A 21,297-nucleotide genomic window follows, 5' to 3' on the forward strand; every position below is an offset into this window, starting at 1 on the left:
AAGCCACTCGTTACAAGCGGACGATCATCGGTTAGACTCACACTTGGATTCCTAACAGTTTTGTCATTATGAATTTAGGTGCTGCATGATTCTACTTCGCAAGCTGGTGAGTGTGGCCCAAAGATGTATCAAGGTTTTTTTATTTTCCTTTAAGGCTGCAAATGATTTAAAAACTTTTTTCGTTAACAAGAACTAACATTTGTGGATCAAGAAGTAAAAAAGATGTAATTAGTCCTATTTAGAATTGTACCGTATGGCCTATCGACATCTCCGGCCAGATCATCGGTCAGGCGGTCTAAGGATAAGTGGCCGAAAGCCACTCGTTACAAGCGGACGATCATCGGTTAGACTCACACTTGGATTCCTAACAGTTTTGTCATTATGAATTTAGGTGCTGCATGATTCTACTTCGCAAGCTGGTGAGTGTGGCCCAAAGATGTATCAAGGTTTTTTTATTTTCCTTTAACGCTGCAAATGATTTAAAAACCTTTTTCGTTAACAAGAACTATAACATTTGTGGATCAAGAAGTAAAAAAGATGTAATTAGTCCTATTTAGAATTGTACCGTATGGCCTATCGACATCTCCGGCCAGATCATCGGTCAGGCGGTCTAAGGATAAGTGGCCGAAAGCCACTCGTTACAAGCGGACGATCATCGGTTAGACTCACACTTGGATTCCTAACAGTTTTGTCATTATGAATTTAGGTGCTGGATGATTCTACTTCGCAAGCTGGTGAGTGTGGCCCAAAGTTGTATCAAGGTTTTTTTATTTTCCTTTAAGGCTGCAAATGATTTAAAAACTTTTTTCGTTAACAAGAACTAACATTTGTGGATCAAGAAGTAAAAAAGATGTAATTAGTCCTATTTAGAATTGTACCGTATGGCCTATCGACATCTCCGGCCAGATCATCGGTCAGGCGGTCTAAGAATAAGTGGCCGAAAGCCACTCGTTACAAGCGGACGATCATCGGTTAGACTCACACTTGGATTCCTAACAGTTTTGTCATTATGAATTTAGGTGCTGGATGATTCTACTAAGCAAGCTGGTGAGTGTGGCCCAAAGATGTATCAAGGTTTTTTTATTTTCCTTTAAGGCTGCAAATGATTTAAAAACTTTTTTCGTTAACAAGAACTAACATTTGTAGATCAAGAAGTAAAAAAGATGTAATTAGTCCTATTTAGAATTGTACCGTATGGCCTATCGACATCTCCGGCCAGATCATCGGTCAGGCGGTCTAAGGATAAGTGGCCGAAAGTCACTCGTTACAAACGGACGATCCCTTGGGTTGTTGATGTGGCAATTTTTTCGAAGTGATTTAAGGGAGCTCGCAACCGAACGGCCTTCGTCGTTCATTCTAGTGAAATTTTGTCATCCTAACATAATTATGGAGACCTCCATGAGAACGCACGGCTCTTCGATCAGGCAACTGCACCAAAACTAAATCAGTAAGCTAAAAGTAAATTAAAATAATACAAGTCAGTAATCAAATTTAAAAAGTAATTGAGTCATGATTAAGAAAACCCTAATCACGGACCCATGTCAAAAACTATAAAATAGGAGCCCAAGGTAAGTTGGTGAGGACTTTTACTTCACATTTATTACAGCATTAATTGTGCTTACCCAAACTGACTTAAGCATCAGAGCCTTGTCTGGTCCACCGAAAGGACAGAAGGAGGACGAATGGAAGACTGAGTGAGGAGAACAAACAGTGGAAGCTACTACGAGAAGAGGACAAACAAATTGAATGTTAGAGATAAATGCTTAGTCCCTATATCCGAAACAAGAACACAAAAAATTTAAATCTTTTTCATTAACAAAAACTAACGACTAACATTTATAAATAAAAAATGTAAGTAGTATTAATTAGATTAGGTTTTTTATAGAAGTTTTTGTTATATAAAATTTTCAATCTCATATATTTCTTAATTTGTAAGTGTCTAATAAGCATTTCTAGCCTTATGTTTCAAATTTTCAATTAAAATTTCGATTCTTAATTTGTTCTTGAATTTACATCGATTGTTTTGATTGTTTTCAGTTGTAGACTTATTCTACCATTGCTCTTCATTTTTCCACTTCACTGTTCCATGTTTTTTATTCACATTGCATTGATATATTTAATCGTTCTGAGTTTAGGTGTTACTTTCAATGGAAGACTCTGCTTTTGAAGGTAAGTGTGGTCCAAGAATGTATCAAGGTCTTTGGACCCTGCTTAAGACTGCAAAAGATTTAAAAAAAAATTCCCCACTAACATAAATTAACAACTAATAATTGTTGATAAAAGAAAGAGAAGTAATTTTAAGATTTGAAGAGAAATTTCATCTATAAACTGAATTTTATTATTCAAAACAAGAAATAGCATGACGCATAGACTTTCATTAGAATGAAAATGAAGAAAACAAGTACTCAAAGACTCTGGAAGGATTAGTCCTTGAATCCCATAAAAATTAGTCTTTATAGGCTAGTTTTGTAGTTTCGGTGCATACCAACAGTACACAAAGCAAGACGTGTTCTCACTGTTGACACTGACAGATTGTGCAATCTTTGACCCTTATTATAATGCTTTTCATATTCTACTTCTCTTCCACTACCTACCTCAAAAAAATGTGTTGATCTCATGTTATAGGTATCATAGCACCAAGAATCAAAAACAACCAAGCCACTAAGCTCTTTTTTTCTTTCTTGTAGCTTCAATATTCAAGCTTCATCCATCAGTTCATGGCTTTATCTCTCTTCTCCTGTTGCCGTTTCTCATCAGATTCCTCACAGTCCAAAGAGTTCATATGCCATGGTGATGTTTGCAGGCTCAGAGATAGAGATAGGAAGAAGTACCAAGCTATAACATCCAAGAGAAAGTAATAGCAAAGGTGTTATGCAAAAAATTAATTCAGTTTGTAAAGTTCATTTATTAACATTTTTTATAACTTTTTTTCAAAATTATCTTAATATTGAGATTTCATTTGCTCAATATTTTTTCATCAAATTAATTCACTCATCATCGTTTAAATTTATTTTTATAAAAATTAAGGCTTAAATACGTTTATAATCACAAATAACTGTTTTTTTGTCTTAAAAATAATGACTTTTTTCCTAATATTTTCATTTTTTATGTTATTTCTTCTGATTTAAAAGTGGGTTAGATAAGACTTTGAACCATTAAACAAAGCAATTTAAATATCTTATTGAAACAACAAAAAAATAATTAAAAACAAAAAAAAAAGATTAAAAAAATATAAAGACTTGAACCAAACTTGGTGATCTATTAGCGTTGAAAATATATTTAAATCAAATAATAAAATCATACATTAGACCATTTTTAACACATCTGATAAAAGAAAATCAACACCTTTTTTTTTTCAAAATATTGCAAAATAGGCACCCGAAACAATAATTAATTTAGTTTTATATAAAAATATAAAAAAATGTATATTTAGAAAATGGCACTACATGCTTCAGGAGTATGCCATGAGTTGTCGTTTGAACATTTTTAACGTGGCATTGATTCCAGTAGTTGGAGTCTAGGAGCATATATGTTGCTGAAGCATCCCATCATTTCAAGATCTGATAGATCTTGCCCTGACCATTTGGATCACCAAGAGTCTAAAAAGTTGCCCCAAATTTTGTGGCTGGCAAGTTCAATCTCTGCATTGTTGACCATTACTTTACATATCCCAAAAGTTAGATGAGCAACGTTATTTTTCAAATTTGGCTTTGCAGTATTAAACCAGTTGGCAAGCAATAAATAAAGGTAATCAACAGGAAAACTCTTCAATACCTTGGAGCTAGAACCATTCATGGTTGTCATCCTCAAACATCTTGTGCTGCTTCCCTGTAAGGCAGAACCAATTTGGTATGTGAGATTATCCAAATTTGTTGCTGCTAGCTGCCATTAAAGTGCCTTGAACCCTTAGAACCACCATTTAGGTTTCTGCTGTTTGGTTTCATTAAACTAATAATTGCTTCAGCGTGTCATACTCAACCTGAGTTAAGGGGAGATGAGAAATTGATATACTAATTCTATTCTCGAATCAGTAATCTGCAATTTTCTTTTTGCACTCCTACATACTTCTTTTTGTGTGCAGGTGATTAGGACGGGCAGATAAGAATAATTGACTGCCGTTTCAAAAAAATACCTTGTCAGGGAGAACAAGTCTTTGCAAAGGGGCTGAATTGAGTTGACATGCAAAGAAAAAGACGCAAGCAATCCTTTTCCATTAGTAACATGTAAATCTCATGTACAAAATAATAGCATAATTAAGAAGTGATGCCCTACCACGAATTCGGATACACAAGTAGTCATCACAAGAAACGAAATATCCAGGCAATCAAATATAATCAAATTGTAAACAATATACATACAAGGCATCAGGACTATATTTTGCCTGCAACCGATATAATCAGTCAACATGCAGACCTTTTTTTCCACAGCTTCAACCCTAGGTTAACGGAAACGTGTTGCATTGATTTGGCAATCCTCGTCTGGAAATGATGATAGTAAGTCCTTGAGTTATTTCTGTTAAATCCAGTCTCCTGCACTATCAAAATCATTTTGAGTCAGGCTAACTTGTGCTAAATCCAATCCGGGTAGAGTTTGGCATTTTCACATATAATATGCAAGCCTTTTAAGGATCAAATTCCACATCCGTGACAGGAGCTGCAATAAAAATTCCTTGACCAGTCCAATTCAATTGGAAACATCCATACCAAGACAGCAATGCCTTATCATAGTTGCAAAGCCAGGTCTGGTTGCTGTGAGTCAACAAGGACACCAGAAGATTGTTTTGCAGGTGACCCTGGAGGTTGAAAACCAATATTCAAATCAGGGGGAAAGGTTTCCTGTTTCTGTCTTGACTGGCTACGAGGACTGAGTCCTCGCCAAGGGGACTGCATCTGAAATCTAGATTGGTCAGCAGAAGCCAACTGAGGGAAAACCATAGGCCGGTTGGGAAATTGTGAAACAGTGCCTGTGTGACTAGATTGAGGAGCAAGTGCTTGAAATGGTTGGAAAGGCATTCCAGCAGAGGGAAACTCCCCTCTAATTCTTGAAATATGCTGATGGAACTCTCTTGTGGAGTTGTACAAAGAATCTGCAGATATCTGACTTTTGGGTGAATTAGAATTATCTGGACCTTGTTTAAACCCTCCAGCCCCAACAGACATCCATGCACGGGCAGCAGCTGCTGAAGCATTGCCTAAGTCGTCTCTCTGCCCGGATGGACCCGATAGTGTCACTGGTGGAGTATCAACAACCGAATGATTGGAATTCTGTTGCTTTTGAGCCCTTTCAGCAAACATTCCCATCACATGAACTGGGTCACTAACACCCAGCTCCTTCCCATGGACAACAGGACCCTCCCTGCTTGATTGGTTTGATGTACTTTCAGGTGATGGACCAGTCACTTGTCTGTTCAAACTTGTATCTGTGACTTTTCCATTAGGCAACTCTCCACTAACATCTGGCTGCTTGAACATGTTCCTTGGCACCATCTCTCTGGGCTTGGACTCTGCTGCAGGAGTGTTACTAGTAAACTTTGCAACCAGGACATTGTTATTCTGCTTACTTGAGGATAAAGAATTCAACTCTTCTTGTTTCAAACCCTTCTTCTCGGGTTTGCCGATTTTCCTGGATTGGTTGTTCTGCTCCTGATTTAGGATGTTGGCCGGAGCACATAGCCTTTCTCCAGCAGAACCAAAGAAAGGTTTTCCTTCAACATCAGGCATCAAAGGATGTTTTCCGTCTAGCATCTGCCTATTTACAGGATGCTCAATGCTGGATTCCACATTCTTACAATTTTTGTCACCCTTTGGTAATTCAATAGTTGAATGCGACTTCATGGCCAAACTAGTTCCTTTATGGACCTCATTATTAACCATTAATATTGGGGTTGGAAGCTGTTCATACTCTCCAACCCAACCACGACCATATTTAAAGCCAGGTGGCAGAGCCTGCTGAATCCTGTGGGAAGCAATTTTCCAAGCAATAGGTCCAAGAGATGCACTAAATCGAGCCAAACTTCTAGCGTAGGAATACTCTGCATGAAGCCCAACCTGTATCCAAAAATTACAATTGTAACGTTATATGTTTTGACAATGAGAAAAAGAAAACGAACAATTCGAGAAAAATATTTCGTTGCTTATGATACATACAGCAACCAGCTGCTTCATTTCACTGTCAAAAGTCATAAAGATTGATTCTGAACGACCAATTGGTTGATTGGACATGTTATAAGATGCACGCCGACTTTCATCAAGCACAACGGACTTCCTTCCCCACTTGGAGTGAAGGCCCTTCCCTGAAAGAATAAAGCAACACAATCAAAATTATTAACTACATTTTGACATAAGAATTCTCCTTTAAAAGTATGTTCAGGAATAATAAAGACAACTGTAACAGGATAAAGATAATAGCATGATCTCTTTACTGAAATACCTGATAAAACGTCTTCAGCTTTCTCTTGATTTGCATCAATCCAGAAAGCATTTGCCTCCAAAATACCATCAATATTGCCAGGCCTCTCACATCTACCACCTTGCATCGGATGGGAAGTTGGCTGTAAATCTGCAATAGTAGCAAGAGTCGCTCCTGAACAGAAATCAGAGCCAACAGGTTCCAGTGAAGTACGTACTAAAGGCTTCTTCAGTTGCTTCTTAACCAAATAATTAGATCCTGCCTTTTGCTCTGATTTCTGCTCCATCTGAGACCGTTCAAAGCCAATCCTTAACTTCTCAAACTTCTTCCGTCCAAGTTCTTGTATTGATCGTGCCTGTGACAAATATAGGAGTCACACAGTAAGCAGAATAAAGCAATCATTGACGTAGAATTTGGGAGGGAAACACAGTGAAGCATCGAACTGTATACCTGTTTGTGGTATATAGTCTCCGCTGCATTGTATTGCATTGCGTTTGAGCAAATTAAAAATATATCACTCTGCATCCAACGATTCCATTCACAAGTCAGTGCAATTAGAGTATAACCTTGTCTACCAACTTTTACTCGATTATAAAGATAAAAATCAATGCACGGTTAAGATAATACTGGAGAGAAAAACATTTTGGACTTTCATCTCATATAGGGATCTATTTGCTTCTCACGCGTTTCTTGAATATCCAATCAAATCCATCATATATACCAATAAACTTTCAAGTCAAATCCACTATCTTTCCATTAAACCAAATCACTTCACTTTCTCTCCAAATACTCCAAATCAATCCTCCACTTGGAAATTTCCACAAAAAAATTTAATAATTATTTTTATAAATTTTTGGGAGGCCTAAAATGATTTTTATAATTTAATGCACTGGAATTAGTTTGCGAAGGGACCACGTCCCCCTCACCTGACTCTGTATCTACAAATTGTCATTACAAAAAAAAAGCCGCCCGAGTTTATCAGAGAGATAAACAACTTTAAGAAAAACAACTTCTCCTTCCCAGAATAAATTAAGCAAGAACCATTATCTCAGAGAAATCTTCAGCAACAGTTTCTAACTAAAAATAACATTGATGTATGTATACCAAAGATACTGCCTCAGTTTTCCTAGAAAAACAAGACTACCAATCCAACACCTAATGAGGCATTAGCATTTGCCATCTGAGAAATACCCATGAAGAACAGGAAGCCAGAAACAGAAACCACGTGCAAATATTACTTACTTCTTATACTTCTGACTAATGATAAAAAGGGAAGCAATAGACAACAAAATCAATAATTAGAGGGAGATGGTGTTATTGACAATATTAAACAACCCTTTTGTCCAGAAAAGGTCTAGGAAGAAACAGAGAATTTGTGCTCACAAGATAGTTTAAGCACGATCAAAATCAAATCATATGATGAGGATGAAATGTTTTGAAGTTCCACATCCGTGAGAGTTAAACTATAACATTAACACCAAGTGAGGGTGTGGTTAGAGTTAGACTATCACGATTCATTGCCAATCAAACAGGTACGAGTTAAACAAAAATAAAAAGATTTTCCTGCCTGCTCTGTGGATAGATCCTTCATTATTGCCCAAATCCAATTAATCAGCAGGTTGAAAGACATGTATCTCATGGGTATAAAACACAATCAAATAAACACCAAGTCTCATTCGATCCCATTCATATTATACTGCAACAATCATCACCCATTAAAACCCATCAAAAAGCACACGAGCAACAACTGTTTAGCATCATGCCATTTTCAGAATGTGTTAACAAAATACCGACATACTTCAGTTAACAATACAATAAACATGGGATGATGCACCAACGAATGAGAAATTAAAATATGCGGCCAATAGTTGCCTACTAAAATGATGCAATAACCATCCTTAAGCAACACTGTTACTACAGAAAGACCAGTTCAAAATTGAAAATATCCTGAATAAGTCAAGAAACTAGTCATTCCGAATGCTTTCCTTGCATGGTAAGCACTCCACATCGGCTGACTCTTGCTAACAACCCAACTATTTCACTGATAGTCTATACATCATTGATAATAGTCATCATTGCTGAATTCTTTATAGAAAAGACAGCAAGTTATGTTTTGCCTAAAGTATGTCAAGTTCAAACACCAACAAATAATATCTAGAAGAGCAGACACAATCAACATCAAAATCCAGTACCAAACAATTAAAAATTCAATACAAAACAGCAAACACCTCCAATCATGAGCAGCTGAAACATGTTTGCACACCTCAAATTGTTCTAAAGTAGTATAAGATCCAGCTGCCAACTTCTGCCTCACAGTGGCAAAGTCCATGGGATGGTCGATCACATCATGATAATCAGGTAGCTGCGAGTCAAAACAGAATTCGAACTTCCAAGTCAGGGGTGTCTTCGAAAAGCAAGATTACTAACTCACAGGAAGAAAATTTGACACACCTCTTCTGGATCAACAGGCTCCGCAAACACACCGTAAGTGTCCTTCCTGCAATCATCCAGACCCCGCAATAGTTCGAAGTCAGAAAACAAAAATAGTACCCAAAAACATACACCCCCACAAATCCCTCAAACACTGAAAAATGGAAAAGGAAACACATACTTCTGAAGCTTGTCAAGGATCAATTCCAGAGTCCTCTTATCAGGTAACGGAATCCCAGATTGAAGAATAACCGGAGTTCCTGACAGTAAAATAAAACAAAAACAAAAAAGGGCAAATTGATGAAAGCACACAAAGGACGATGCAGAAACAAAACCACTGATACCCTTTGAGCAGTCATCACTTTTTTCCTTTTCAATTATCCATATATATATAAAAACTAAAAAACCATACCCACAACCATAGCAAGTACCCCAATTAAAATCACACGAACCTGAAACAGAAATAGAGTGGAGCCCTTTCGATTCTACTTTTCTGCCCTTTACCTGTCATCATTAGAAACACACGCACACAATTAATAGCGTCCAAAGGCTAAATACTTCACTCATCACTTATATTTATAATAGAGAGTGCGACAGAGACACAAATAATAGACAGAGACAGCTATGTATATCTATATATAGAGAGAGAGAGCCTGTGGAGAGAGAAAGAGAGTATATATAGAGAGAGAGTTTATGTATATATAGAGAGATCAGATTCTGTGTTTTAGTTTTTTACAGTTGACTTGTTAGTTAATCTCTCTCTAGATTCCCACACGAACAGAGAGAAATTTAGAGAGAGAAATTGAGATAAATTCCATGGACCAATCGGTTATTACACCGAAGAAGAATCTCAGTGACACTAACACGAATTCTGCTGAAACGTCAAGATTGTTAGCGTTGACAATGTACTCGTGGCCGCATTTATCCGCAATTTCCAGTAACATCAAAGATCGCAACAAAAACGCAACCGCAATTTCAAAATAATGCATTACCACGCCATCTGCGTCTTCTTCTTGCTCTTCCTCTTGCTCATGTTCTTGCTCTTCCTCTTGTTCGTTTTCGTCGTCCTCGTAATCTTCCGCCGGCGTATCAGCGCAAGTGCGGCTTGGCGTCATGTCGTTTTCTTCTTCACGCTCTTCTTCGCCATCCTGGTTCAGCTTCGCCATGAGCTTGAGCTTCTTCTTCTCGCGCCTCCTCTCGTCCTCCTCGTCGTCTAGGTAGTCGCCATCGTAGTCGATGATGTTGTACCTCACGCTCCGGCGCCGGTGGCTTCGCCGGAGATCGGGCTGCGACGCGGCTGCCGGAGACTCACCGGAGCGGCGCGCCAGATCCGCCTTTGACGGCCGTCCCTTCTTCCTCCTTGCGATCTGAACCATCGCGCGCGCCCTTGGCTCCTTTCTCTCTAGAGACCCACTGCTCTCTCTCTCTAATCGGTTCGTTCTTTTTTCCGCCCTGTCTTTATCTCTCTAGAAACGCGTTCTTTTTTTCTCTCTCTTCCCTTGCTTCGTTAGTTCTCCCTTTCCGTGGAGTTTTCGAGGGGCACAGGTTTGGACTCTTTTGGAGACTCGTGTCCGAGGCTGAGCTTCTCACTTGCGAAGCTGAGGCTCGGGTGAGTGGGGCAGTACCTAATAATAAATGATGGCTCCTTCTTTCGTCTCAAGGGTCTGAACTCTGAAAACGGCGCTTAGTGCTGCCCGCTGCCCGGACGGCCCTGCGTGGCCCTTTTGCTTGCTGCCCGAATTTTCATCATTTCGTTTTTTTTTTTGTCTTTCAAGTTTCCACCTGAGCTTCCTCTCTCTCGTGACGCGTAAACCCCACGCGCACTTTTTTACTTTGTCTTTTTTTCAATGCCGAGGCTTTGGAGATTCTTTTAGAATAAAGTTTTGAAAGTATTTTTTAGTTTTTATAATAATGAGTAATGTATTGTGAAAAGAAAAAAAAGTGTTTTAGAATTAAATTGTTTTTAGTTCCTCCACTCCACCTGCAGTTAGGTGTTATCAATCTTATATAACACACCATCTTTTAACACATTTTTTTATTGATTAAGATTCTAATTTATATGTTTTTAATTGATAAAGTTATTATTAAATTATAAATTAATTAAAAATATAAAATAAAAAACATATGTATAAGTTCTAATAATTAATAAAATTTATGTTTTTAGATAAAAAATATATTACTATATAATTATAATTTGTAGTGGTTTATTTATTTTTTTTAAATGTTGCATATTAAACAAATCACTTTAATTAATTTAGTTGACATAATAAATATTAATTAGACTTATTCTTTAATTTTATAATTTTTTTCAATTTAAAATACAATTCCATTGAGTCTTTTTTTATAATCCTCACATTGTATAATGTTTATATATTATTTTATAATGAAATGGTAATGGCTTTAGTTTTGTGATGTTAAATATGTTTTAATTTGAGTTACTAAAAATTAAAAGGTAACCAATAAATATTAAAAATAGTGGTATAATGGATTGTCCGAGTAAAATTAAATTCAGCATATGAGGCCTAAAAAGAACTCATAAGAAAGTGTATTAACTGGGTTGTTGGAAAGGTGTTATAATCATGTTCCGAAGAAATATGCAGACTCGTTGATTAAGAACGAATTTGTTCAGGAATACAAAGTCAAAGATTCATTAATTTAGGAGTCGTTGAGCGAATCAAAAGTCACAAAGCTTATTAACTTTGTTATCATTGGTCGAGAATATTCTCATTGAGCAAATTATGGAAGAATTTTCCTCCCAGAGTTTCAGTGGTTCACTCACTAAGAAAGCCATTTGGTTGTTAGATGAGTGAGCTTTTGTGCACTTTTTGTCTAGCAAGAGGATAGTTTCACTGAGCAAGTGTATTATAAGTCTTTGATCTATTATAGATTTTGGATGTTTTGTGACTAATGTGAAGCATTATTCATGAAAAGGAATGATGTATGAAATTAAAATGTAAATTGTTGATACTAATCCAAGGAGGATGAATGGTTATTTATAATAATAGTGTATGTATTGGTATACGGATCCAGTTGAAAGTTATCATGACACTCTAATGACCGTCTAATTCTCAAGTAGAGAAGGATGGGACATGTGATGAGAAGAGCAGGAGGTCTTAATTTGGGAGTTTTACATTGGCCAAAGATGTTAACAGACTAATCTTTGTGTGTGGCAGGATGAAACCAATTGATAATGGTTCTGCGGAGCAGTAGAGACGTACACAAGTGCACAACTTACCATTATCTAATATCAATGCATGTTTTCAAATAATTGAGTCATTGTTGGGGTTTTTGTGTGAAATAGAATGATATTGATTCATGATTGACTATGTATCATTAATTGATTCTATTCTTTTATATGATTAAGTCTTTTGTACATTAGTTTATCCTTCCCATTAGATTTGTTTTGTCTTGTGTTTTATTCTTATTTATAATGATCACTTAATTGGTGTAAACAAATGAAGACGTTGTAGTTTAACCTCTTTAATGAGTGAATGATGTAGGTGTCTAGCTAATGTTTAGACTCCTTATGCATATACCTTCTTTTTGAAGAATTTCGGTCTCTTTAAAACATGAAAGAATTTCAATCTCTTTAAAATATCACGTATAAATTGTATTTCAGTTTAGTTTTTGGATAAGTTTAATATGACAATTACATTTTAATACTATAGGCTTTATTGATATTAAATATTTTGTTCAGTAATTATACTACTAAATGGGTTGTTATAATTAGGGAAGGCAACGGGGCGGGGTGGGGACGAGTTTCGCTATCCCATATCCATCCCCGCATAAAAAATTCATCCTTATCCCCATACCCAAACCCAACGGGTATCAAACTTTTTTCTCATCCCCATCCCCACCGGGTAACGGGTATAATCTCGTACCCATACCCGTACCCGTGTTCTAACTACTTCAATATTAATTTTTATAAAAGAAAAAAAATTACGGTAAAGAAAACATAATATTCTGAAATATTCAATATTAGGAGGATTTTCTTCGATGCCAAATACCTTAAAATAAATTATAATTATTTACATTTTATATTAGAATACCAAATAAAATTTCATGTGAACTAAAACATTTATTAAATTTGCAAACTACAACATTGATGAACTTAGTTGATAAAATTAAAAAATATTTCAAAAAAAATGTAAAAGGAAAACAAATATTCAAATTAAAATATATTTTAAATGTTCGTTTACTTCAATTTTTTAAATTCTAATGAATCCCTTTTTTATACACTAATAAAAGTTATAGTATATCACTTGATCAAAATGACACAAAGAACAAATAATAAACATAATAATAAAAGAAAAACAAATATTCAAATTAAAATATATTTTAAATGTTTGTTTACTTCAATTTTTTTAAATTATAATAAATCTCTTTTTTATACACTAATAAAAGTTATAATACATCACTTGATCAAAATGACACAAAGAACAAATAATAAACATAATAATAAAATTTTGACATAGATTTTGTATCTTTTGAACTTCAATATATGTTGGATAGTGACAAAAAAATATTCATAGCAATTACATTAAATTTTTATATTGTAGTAAATAAAAGTTATTTATACAATTAAAGTGAAAAAAATTACAGTATGATTAATAGTGAGTTATAAAATAACAAATAATTAGATAGAATATATCGAAATATTATTCTACATGGTGAAAATAAACAATAAATAAAAATATTAAAAAACTAACAAATGTGTGTTTTAGAAATAATTTGAGAGACTATCGAAAGAAACCGCACAAAGGAAATCAAATGTATAATTAAGGTATGATAAAATGAAAAATACCTTAGATAACTAATTATTAAATTACGTTTGAAGTGGTTAAAATTAAATAGAAATATCATTAGTGACCAAAAAATTTGTCATTAAATTACAAATAAATTAGTAATTAAATTGGTCACTAAATCAAGTATCGATTCGATCATTGAATCAGTCACTAATTTAGTCATTGATTCAGATAATAAATCAACTACTACCACCAATGACGAAAAATAGTGACTGATATGAGTTACTGACTAAATCAGTCACCATTTCATGTTTTTCTTGTAGTGAATTATCATATAGTATTCCTAAATATCATTATATATATATATATATATATATATATATATAATTTTAACCACTTCAAACAGAATTTAAAGTGAAAAAATTACATTATGATTAATAATGAGTTATAAAATAAAAAATAATTAGATAGAATATATCGAAATATTATTCTACATGATAAAAATAAAAACAATAAATAAAAATATTAAAAAACTAACAAATGTGTGTTTTAAAAATAATTTGAGAGACTATCGAAAAAAATCACACAAAGGAAATCAAATGTATAACTAAGGTATGATAAGACGAAAAATATCTTAGAGAACTAAGAAAACTTTTCAAATATCAACATATATACTTAATGGTTGAAAAATAACGAAAAATATTTTAATGAAACAAAAGAGTTCTTCAAATTAAATAAAAATTAATAATAATAATAATAAGTAAAGAATTTTTTTTATATTACCTTAAATTGAGAGTATAAACATTCTCATGTGAAAGGAAAATTTATAATAAATAAAAATATTAAAAAATAATATAAATATTCAAATGTGAGGCATAATATTTTTTTTATTAACATACATCATTTTAACATAATTACATAAAAGTTATCATAAGATAAAAAATATATTAGAGATGAGAATGAGTTTCATGACAAATGAAATAATTAAAAGAAAAAAAAAATATATATATATATATATATATATATATATAGGAGTTATTTGATTAATTGTGAATATTTTAATAATTTAAACGAGAATGAAGATATGGCGGGGACGGGTATTATGGCGGGTATATGTACATCCCCATACCCATCCTCATACCCAACTGAAAAAGTCGGGGATTCCCCATACCCATACCCATACCCAGTCAATGCGGGGATTCCCCTTCAAAACGGAGACGAGTTCGGACAATACCCACGAGGACAGATTTATTTGCCATCTCTAATTATAATTACTTCTATTCATGACACATTTTTTCATTATACATTTACAGATAAAATTATACATTATGTGAATAATTTTAAGTAATTTAGAGCAAGTATTCTTGTAAATAAGTGATGAAATTGATAAAACTGACTATGTTAATCTAAAAATATGTGTGATAAACAATTTGTTATACAATTTATTGATGAATTTTGTTCTCATTCACACACACACACACATATATATATATATATATATATATATATATATATATATATATATATATATATATATATATATATATATATATATAAATAACATAAAAAATGATATTTTATGGTCTATTATAACATTAAAAGTAAATGATTATAAAATGAAAAATATTATTATTATTATTATAAAAATAAAATTGTATATAAAAATATATAGATAAAAATGGTATTATATATATATAAGATAAATTAAAACATTAAATTAATTAATTATAAAATAAATAAGTATCATCAACATTTGCAATTAATTATTAACATTAAATTAAATTAAAACATTAAACTCATCAACTGCTTCTCCATAACTGAACGGGACCCACACGTTTTATCGCTAAAAAAAAAAACTAATGCAAAATCCATGAAATATAAAATCGATATCAAACTGGTAAAATCAATCAATCGATAAAAACTCAGTTTTAAAATTTTGTTTAAAATAGAAGGATGTATACAACTATAATATTGTATTTTAACATTATGTTGTATATTTTTAGTTATTAAGATAATTTAATCAATATCGATTTAACTTTCAGTATCTTAATCAATTTAGTGTAGTACAATTTTCTTAAATAACATTGCTCATTAGTTTTTTGTTATGACTATTATCAACGTAATATTTTATTGCACTAAAGGACGTCAGTCTTTTTATGGACAGATTTCTTGTAATTAATGTTGTTCGTTTTCAATGAAAAGTAAATAATAGACGATGATTTGTGAGATTATATTGTAATTTTGATCTTGTTGTTTTGAAAAGATTTACAAGATAATTTTGTAAATTTATTATTTTATCCTTTGTTATTATATTGAAAAATATAGTATTTGTATCGCTAAAACTGTACTCATAGGTTGAAGGTCTGCATAAAAAACAAGATGTTTCATTTATTCTACTTCTCTTTTTTTCTATGTTGGTCGGTTTGATTTTTCATATGATACCCAAAATTTACAGAATTTTCATGGAGATACGAAGAAGTAATGGAATGGATACATTACACTCTACTTGTATATGATTTCAACTTGTTTCCTTTTTTTCCACTTACCCGATCTCATTATTGATATATCCGATTTCAAGTGCTTTAATCTTGTATTTAGATAAGTCTTGTGTTTTATTTTTTTATTGTTGTTATGTTATGGCAGGAAGTTGATGTTGTTTTGTATATGGATACATTTTATTTAATTAATAAATATTTTTAATATTTTAATTTATGTAGAAAAAATTCAAAATTAATTACAATTTATTTAATTACCATTTTATATTATATTTAATACCAATGATAATTTAATAATTTAATTTTTCATAAATTAAATTTGATTTTTTATTTATTATATCAGTCACATCTTATACAAACTTTTACAGAGTTTACTCTCAAATCTATTTCAATATCATTTCTAAATCACTTAAAAAAAACAATACAAATTTCATCCTCAAATCCACTTTAATCAATTATATCCATCTTCTTTAAATCTTTCAACTCATGAAAACACACTCTAAAAATTAGAAGGAGTATTCTATAAGAAGATCAAGAAGATCTTGTATAATACAAAAGAAAAATAATAATAGTGTATGGATTTAATGTAAAGACAAACTTATTTATCATATTAAAATGATTTAATTAAAGGCATTTAATTCTCCATACAACTAGTTTTGTTTTTATATTTTAAAGATCTTAGGAAAATAACTTCTGAATATAAACTTTCGATAAGTTTCTATATTTATCAGAAAATATTTGCATAATTTATTAGGAAAATAATTTTTGTATTATAATAAACAATTGAAAATTAATTGGTGTGTTGAGTTAGGGTGTGGCGAAAGGGTTACATGAAGAAGAAGAAGAAGAAGAAGGAGAAGAAAAGAAAGTAAGAAAATTGATGGAGAAACTGAGAAGTGCAGTGAATGAAATAGCCTACGCTCACACTCTCTCTCACCTTACTCCATTTCACCGCTCTCTGCTCCCTTTCCTTTCCATTTCTTCCACACTCTACAAACTCGTCCTCTCACTTCGTCGCTCACTTTACCAACACCGTTTCTTTCAAGTCCAACGGTAAATTTTTCCTTTTCAGTTTGCGCTTTCGAATTTGGGAAATTGAAATTCATGAAATCGCGTTTCTAATCTTTATCCAAACAAATCCTTAAGTTCACTAACTAACCGTGTTTTCGGTGGTGTTGTTTTGTATGTAGTTTGCCGGTTCGTGTGATCAGTGTTGGTAATTTGAGTTGGGGAGGCAATGGGAAGACGCCGATGGTGGAGTTCATCGCTCTCTGCTTTTCGCGTTACGGAATTTCACCTCTAGTTCTTTCCAGGGTATTTCCTTTTTCATTCCCCGAAATAATAGCCGTTAGGGTCTCTTCTTGGTTCAATTTTTGTAGACTAGTGATTTTGTTTTTCACAGTTAGCAGAAAAAGCATAAATGATTAATTTAATTAGATAAATTGTTCGTTTTCTTAGTGCTTATTTATTAATTGATTATTAAACACTTCTAGTGTAACAAAAAAAAAATGAAATTAGTTTTTCATAAGCTTATACATAAATTAAAAAAAAAAAACTAATGTGAAATAACTTTTATAATTTAGTTTATACATAAGCTGATTCTAGGTTATGGAAAAGCTGATTTTATTTTTTCTTCTTATTTTTTTCTTCTAAAAGTGTTTATGGAAAATATATTTTATCAGACCCCTTAGACATGTTCATGTAAACTTTCTTATGAACACTCAAGCTTCTTATGTTTGTTGAAATTAAGTAATTAAAGAAGCTAAATGAAGTAATTTATACAAATTAGCTAATATTTAAACTAATTTTAACTTAAGAGAGAATCTTATTTATTTATTTTTTGAAGAAGTGTTTGTTGAATGGTGTATCCGAGTAGTGTTTTAACCCAGTCACTGGTCAGATCAATGAACTAGTTATAAAGATTCATGGCTGCTAAATTTCTTACTAAAACAAAAATCTTACTTATCCTGATGCCAAAAGGCTCCTGGATAAGCAAAGATATGAGAGAAAATAATTGTATGTAACCTTTTCAATCACACTATGTGTATCATTGGTTTCCCAATCAGACCAGTTTGACTTGCTAGTCTGAACTGGCCTAGATAACTATGATTATAAGTGCATAAATTATTGACGTAGTTTGGTAATTGGTTAATAATTAAATGTTACAGTTGCTGATGTGTGTGTTGTTTTGCAATACCTTTAGTATTTACTTCCATGTAAAATAATGACACTTGGCTATGAACTTATGACCGTTTTTCTTGATTTTCGTGCTCTTAAGTTTAAACTGAAGCGGTCAATGTCTGGCAGGGTTATGGCGGTGGGGATGAAGTCAACATGCTTAGGAGGCATTTACTTGGGACACCAACCAAGATTGGTGTTGGTGCTAACCGAGCTGCTGTTGCAAGGCAATTTATCCAAAAATATGGCTACATTGATATTTGTAAGACTTCATGGCATGAAAAACAATACCTTGAACAAAAGGTTCATGATTGTCTTGATTCAGAAAAAATTGGGGTTGTAGTTCTTGACGATGCTATGCAGGTAATGCAACTCCTCTCCCCACTTGTTTATTTTCCTCACTTTGTTGATTTACTACCTCATGATTTTGTTGCTAATGATATCCTGAAAGTACCTTGTTCCCCAATTGTGATCTGCTTCGCTGCTAGTGACACAAATGCTTGAAATTAAGATTTTATCTTTTGCCTTGACGTGGCATTTGGTCTAAACCGTATTATCTACATGTAAGGTAGCATTGGAGCTTGTGGCGAGATTTGGATATTGTAATGGTTAATGGATTAACTCTTTGGGGTAACCTTCAACTATTGCCGCGTGGACCGCTAAGGGAGCCGTTGACTGCACTTAGGCGAGCAGATGCAGTTGTAATCCATCATGCCGATTTGGTATGATAAAAATGATATATGTAGTTCCCTTTTAAGAAAAAATTGCTTACCTTTTTGGCAAGCTTTCTTTCATCAGTGTAGTTTTGCTGTTTGCATGAGCAATTTTGGTTTTGCTGAATTTTAAAAGCTTGTCATATTACTGAAAATTGTACTTTGGTAGAACAGGTTTCTGAGCATACTCTCAAGGATATTGAATCAATGATCTTAAGGATTAAAAGGTCTGTTTCTATTTTCTTTACAAAAATGGATCCAACTTACTTATTTGAGGTGGGAACTATCAATGCCAAAATACCATTGACGGCTCTTCATGAAACTACTGTATTATGTGTTTCTGCTATTGGTTCTGCGGAGCCTTTTGTGAAGCAGATTCAAAAGGTATTCCTCCGTACTAGTTACTCCTTATCCTAATGAAATTTATTTATATCTAGACACAAACATATTAATTGACTGTTTCGTTTTAACATCCTAAGACTTATCTACCATTTTACCATTTTATCTAAAATCATATAATTGTAAAATTTCTTAACTTTCGGATGTATTAGAAGTAAAATAACTCAATACTATTTAATGAAATGCTTAACTAAGTGGGTGGCATTCTTGTCACAACGCTGTATAGATTTTAAGTGGATTTTCACTTTCTTTTCTCCTTACTTTTGTCTGTATTTATTATTTGATCTCTAAACTGCAGATAACTTGATGCTGATGCAGATGCGAGCACTTTATGTTGATCGAATAGATTTCAGTGATCACCACATATTCCATGCCAAGGTACACTTTTCTCCTGAATTTGGAAGAAATAATTTGTTGACTGACGGCATACCATGTTAATTGAAAACACCATTTAAACCTGTTGTGCTTTTTTGGATGCTGTGCTGTGCTGTTAAAATGGACAATGGTTTGTAAGATAACTGCACGAGGATCATATTGAGCCTTGTCTACTTCTATTTTATTAATTTATTTTGAATTTTCTTATGTGGTTTAGTTAGACACTGACTAAGATGCTACTTTATTGTATATTTTCAATTAATCCAGGATATTGAGATAATCAGAGCCAAACTTAGAGAACTAGAGGAGAAGTTTGGTTCCAAACCAGTTGTTGTAATAACTGAAAAGGTAAGTAGTCATACTTCCCATATACATTTTGTTGTGTGTAGTGTATGTAGTATTGAGTTACATATATTTCTTAGCCTCTGGAATCAAATCATTATTTCTTCTTGGCAGGATTATGATAGGGACCCTGAAATTCTTAAGCAATTGTATCCATTTAGAGTTTTTGTTCTCTGTTCTGTTTTGAAGATTCTACCCTATAGTGGAAGCACAGAGGATAGCTTTAAGAAATTTCTGAAGGACCATTTAAAATTAGAATGGCCTCCGGCACATTAGTCCTATCCTATGTCACTGGTCCTGGTTACTTTTATATAGTTGATGGTTTTTTTCCCCCGAATTACGCAAGGGACCAATAAAGTTGATACTTATTGTTTTTCAGAGACTGATAATGTACTAGGCACAAAGGGTGAATGATGGAACAATTAAAGTATCTCTGATTTATAATCTTGAGGAATATTTAGTTACTTTTTCTTTAAGGACCAAATTGAGTAGAGTGATTGTTTTTTCAAGACCGGATTTTACTTTTTATCAATTTAGCATATGAAATTCTTAGTATTAGTCAATTTAGTTTCTAAAGTTTTGAAAATATTATCTTAGTCTTTGAAATTACCAAACGACAGGTATCATTTGTAGAGTAATTCTTATTTCAGTAATTAGATTGTTCTTTCCCATCTCATGATGTAGAAGAGGATGAGGTAGAGTTCAAATCCATAAAATCGGCATCATAATCTAATCATCTTTCTTGTTTGAAAGTGAACAACCTTTTCATGTAATTCAACAATTCAGAACAGATCTCCTTGATATATCTTTCCCTGAGATCCTTCCAGACCTCAAAAGTAGATTCCACCTAGTGCAATCTTTGTGTAAATGATTGATCTGATTCTTGATTAACCTGTAATAGGACCCTGCATGATCCAAAAGGTAGATAATGTCTAGATTTGAAGAGAGTTTCATCTATAAAATGGATTTTTATTCTTCAAAACAAGAATAATAGCATCACAGCATCACGCATAGGTTTTCATTAGAATCAAGAAAACAAGTGCTCAAAGAATCTTTGGAAGGATTAGTCCTTGCCAATCTAACGAATCCCCTAAAATTAGTCTTTATAGGGTAATTTTGTAGTTTCTTTGAATACCACCACCACACAATGTGTTGAACTAAAAGTTACATAAAATAATTGAACTATCAGAAACTATAGAATTATTGAATTTT

The 21,297-nt window shown here is 33.1% G+C and overlaps 2 protein-coding genes across 2 annotated transcripts; one reads left to right on the forward strand and one right to left on the reverse strand.

Annotated features, from left to right (window-relative positions):
* Positions 1-4,180: 4,180 nt before the first annotated feature.
* LOC114186538 lies at positions 4,181-10,394 on the reverse strand. The gene is made up of 9 exons (XM_028074473.1): positions 9,831-10,394; positions 9,291-9,342; positions 9,020-9,098; positions 8,860-8,905; positions 8,672-8,770; positions 6,859-6,927; positions 6,430-6,763; positions 6,147-6,292; positions 4,181-6,047 (listed from the first exon to the last, which is right to left on the reverse strand). Exons 1-9 carry the CDS (start codon positions 10,212-10,214, stop codon positions 4,722-4,724), a joined length of 2,535 nt encoding a protein of 844 aa, XP_027930274.1. The 5' UTR covers positions 10,215-10,394; the 3' UTR covers positions 4,181-4,721.
* A 6,479-nt stretch (positions 10,395-16,873) lies between these two features.
* On the forward strand, positions 16,874-20,594 carry LOC114187207 (probable tetraacyldisaccharide 4'-kinase, mitochondrial). Its single transcript, XM_028075388.1, has 8 exons — positions 16,874-17,131; positions 17,269-17,392; positions 18,386-18,619; positions 18,829-18,978; positions 19,144-19,353; positions 19,687-19,746; positions 20,011-20,091; positions 20,200-20,594. The coding sequence occupies exons 1-8, from the start codon at positions 16,959-16,961 to the stop codon at positions 20,359-20,361; spliced, it is 1,194 nt and encodes a 397-aa protein (XP_027931189.1). The 5' UTR covers positions 16,874-16,958; the 3' UTR covers positions 20,362-20,594.
* Positions 20,595-21,297: the final 703 nt, after the last annotated feature.

Source organism: Vigna unguiculata, chromosome 6 (genome assembly GCF_004118075.2).
Source record: "Vigna unguiculata cultivar IT97K-499-35 chromosome 6, ASM411807v1, whole genome shotgun sequence".
Taxonomy (NCBI): domain Eukaryota; kingdom Viridiplantae; phylum Streptophyta; class Magnoliopsida; order Fabales; family Fabaceae; genus Vigna; species Vigna unguiculata.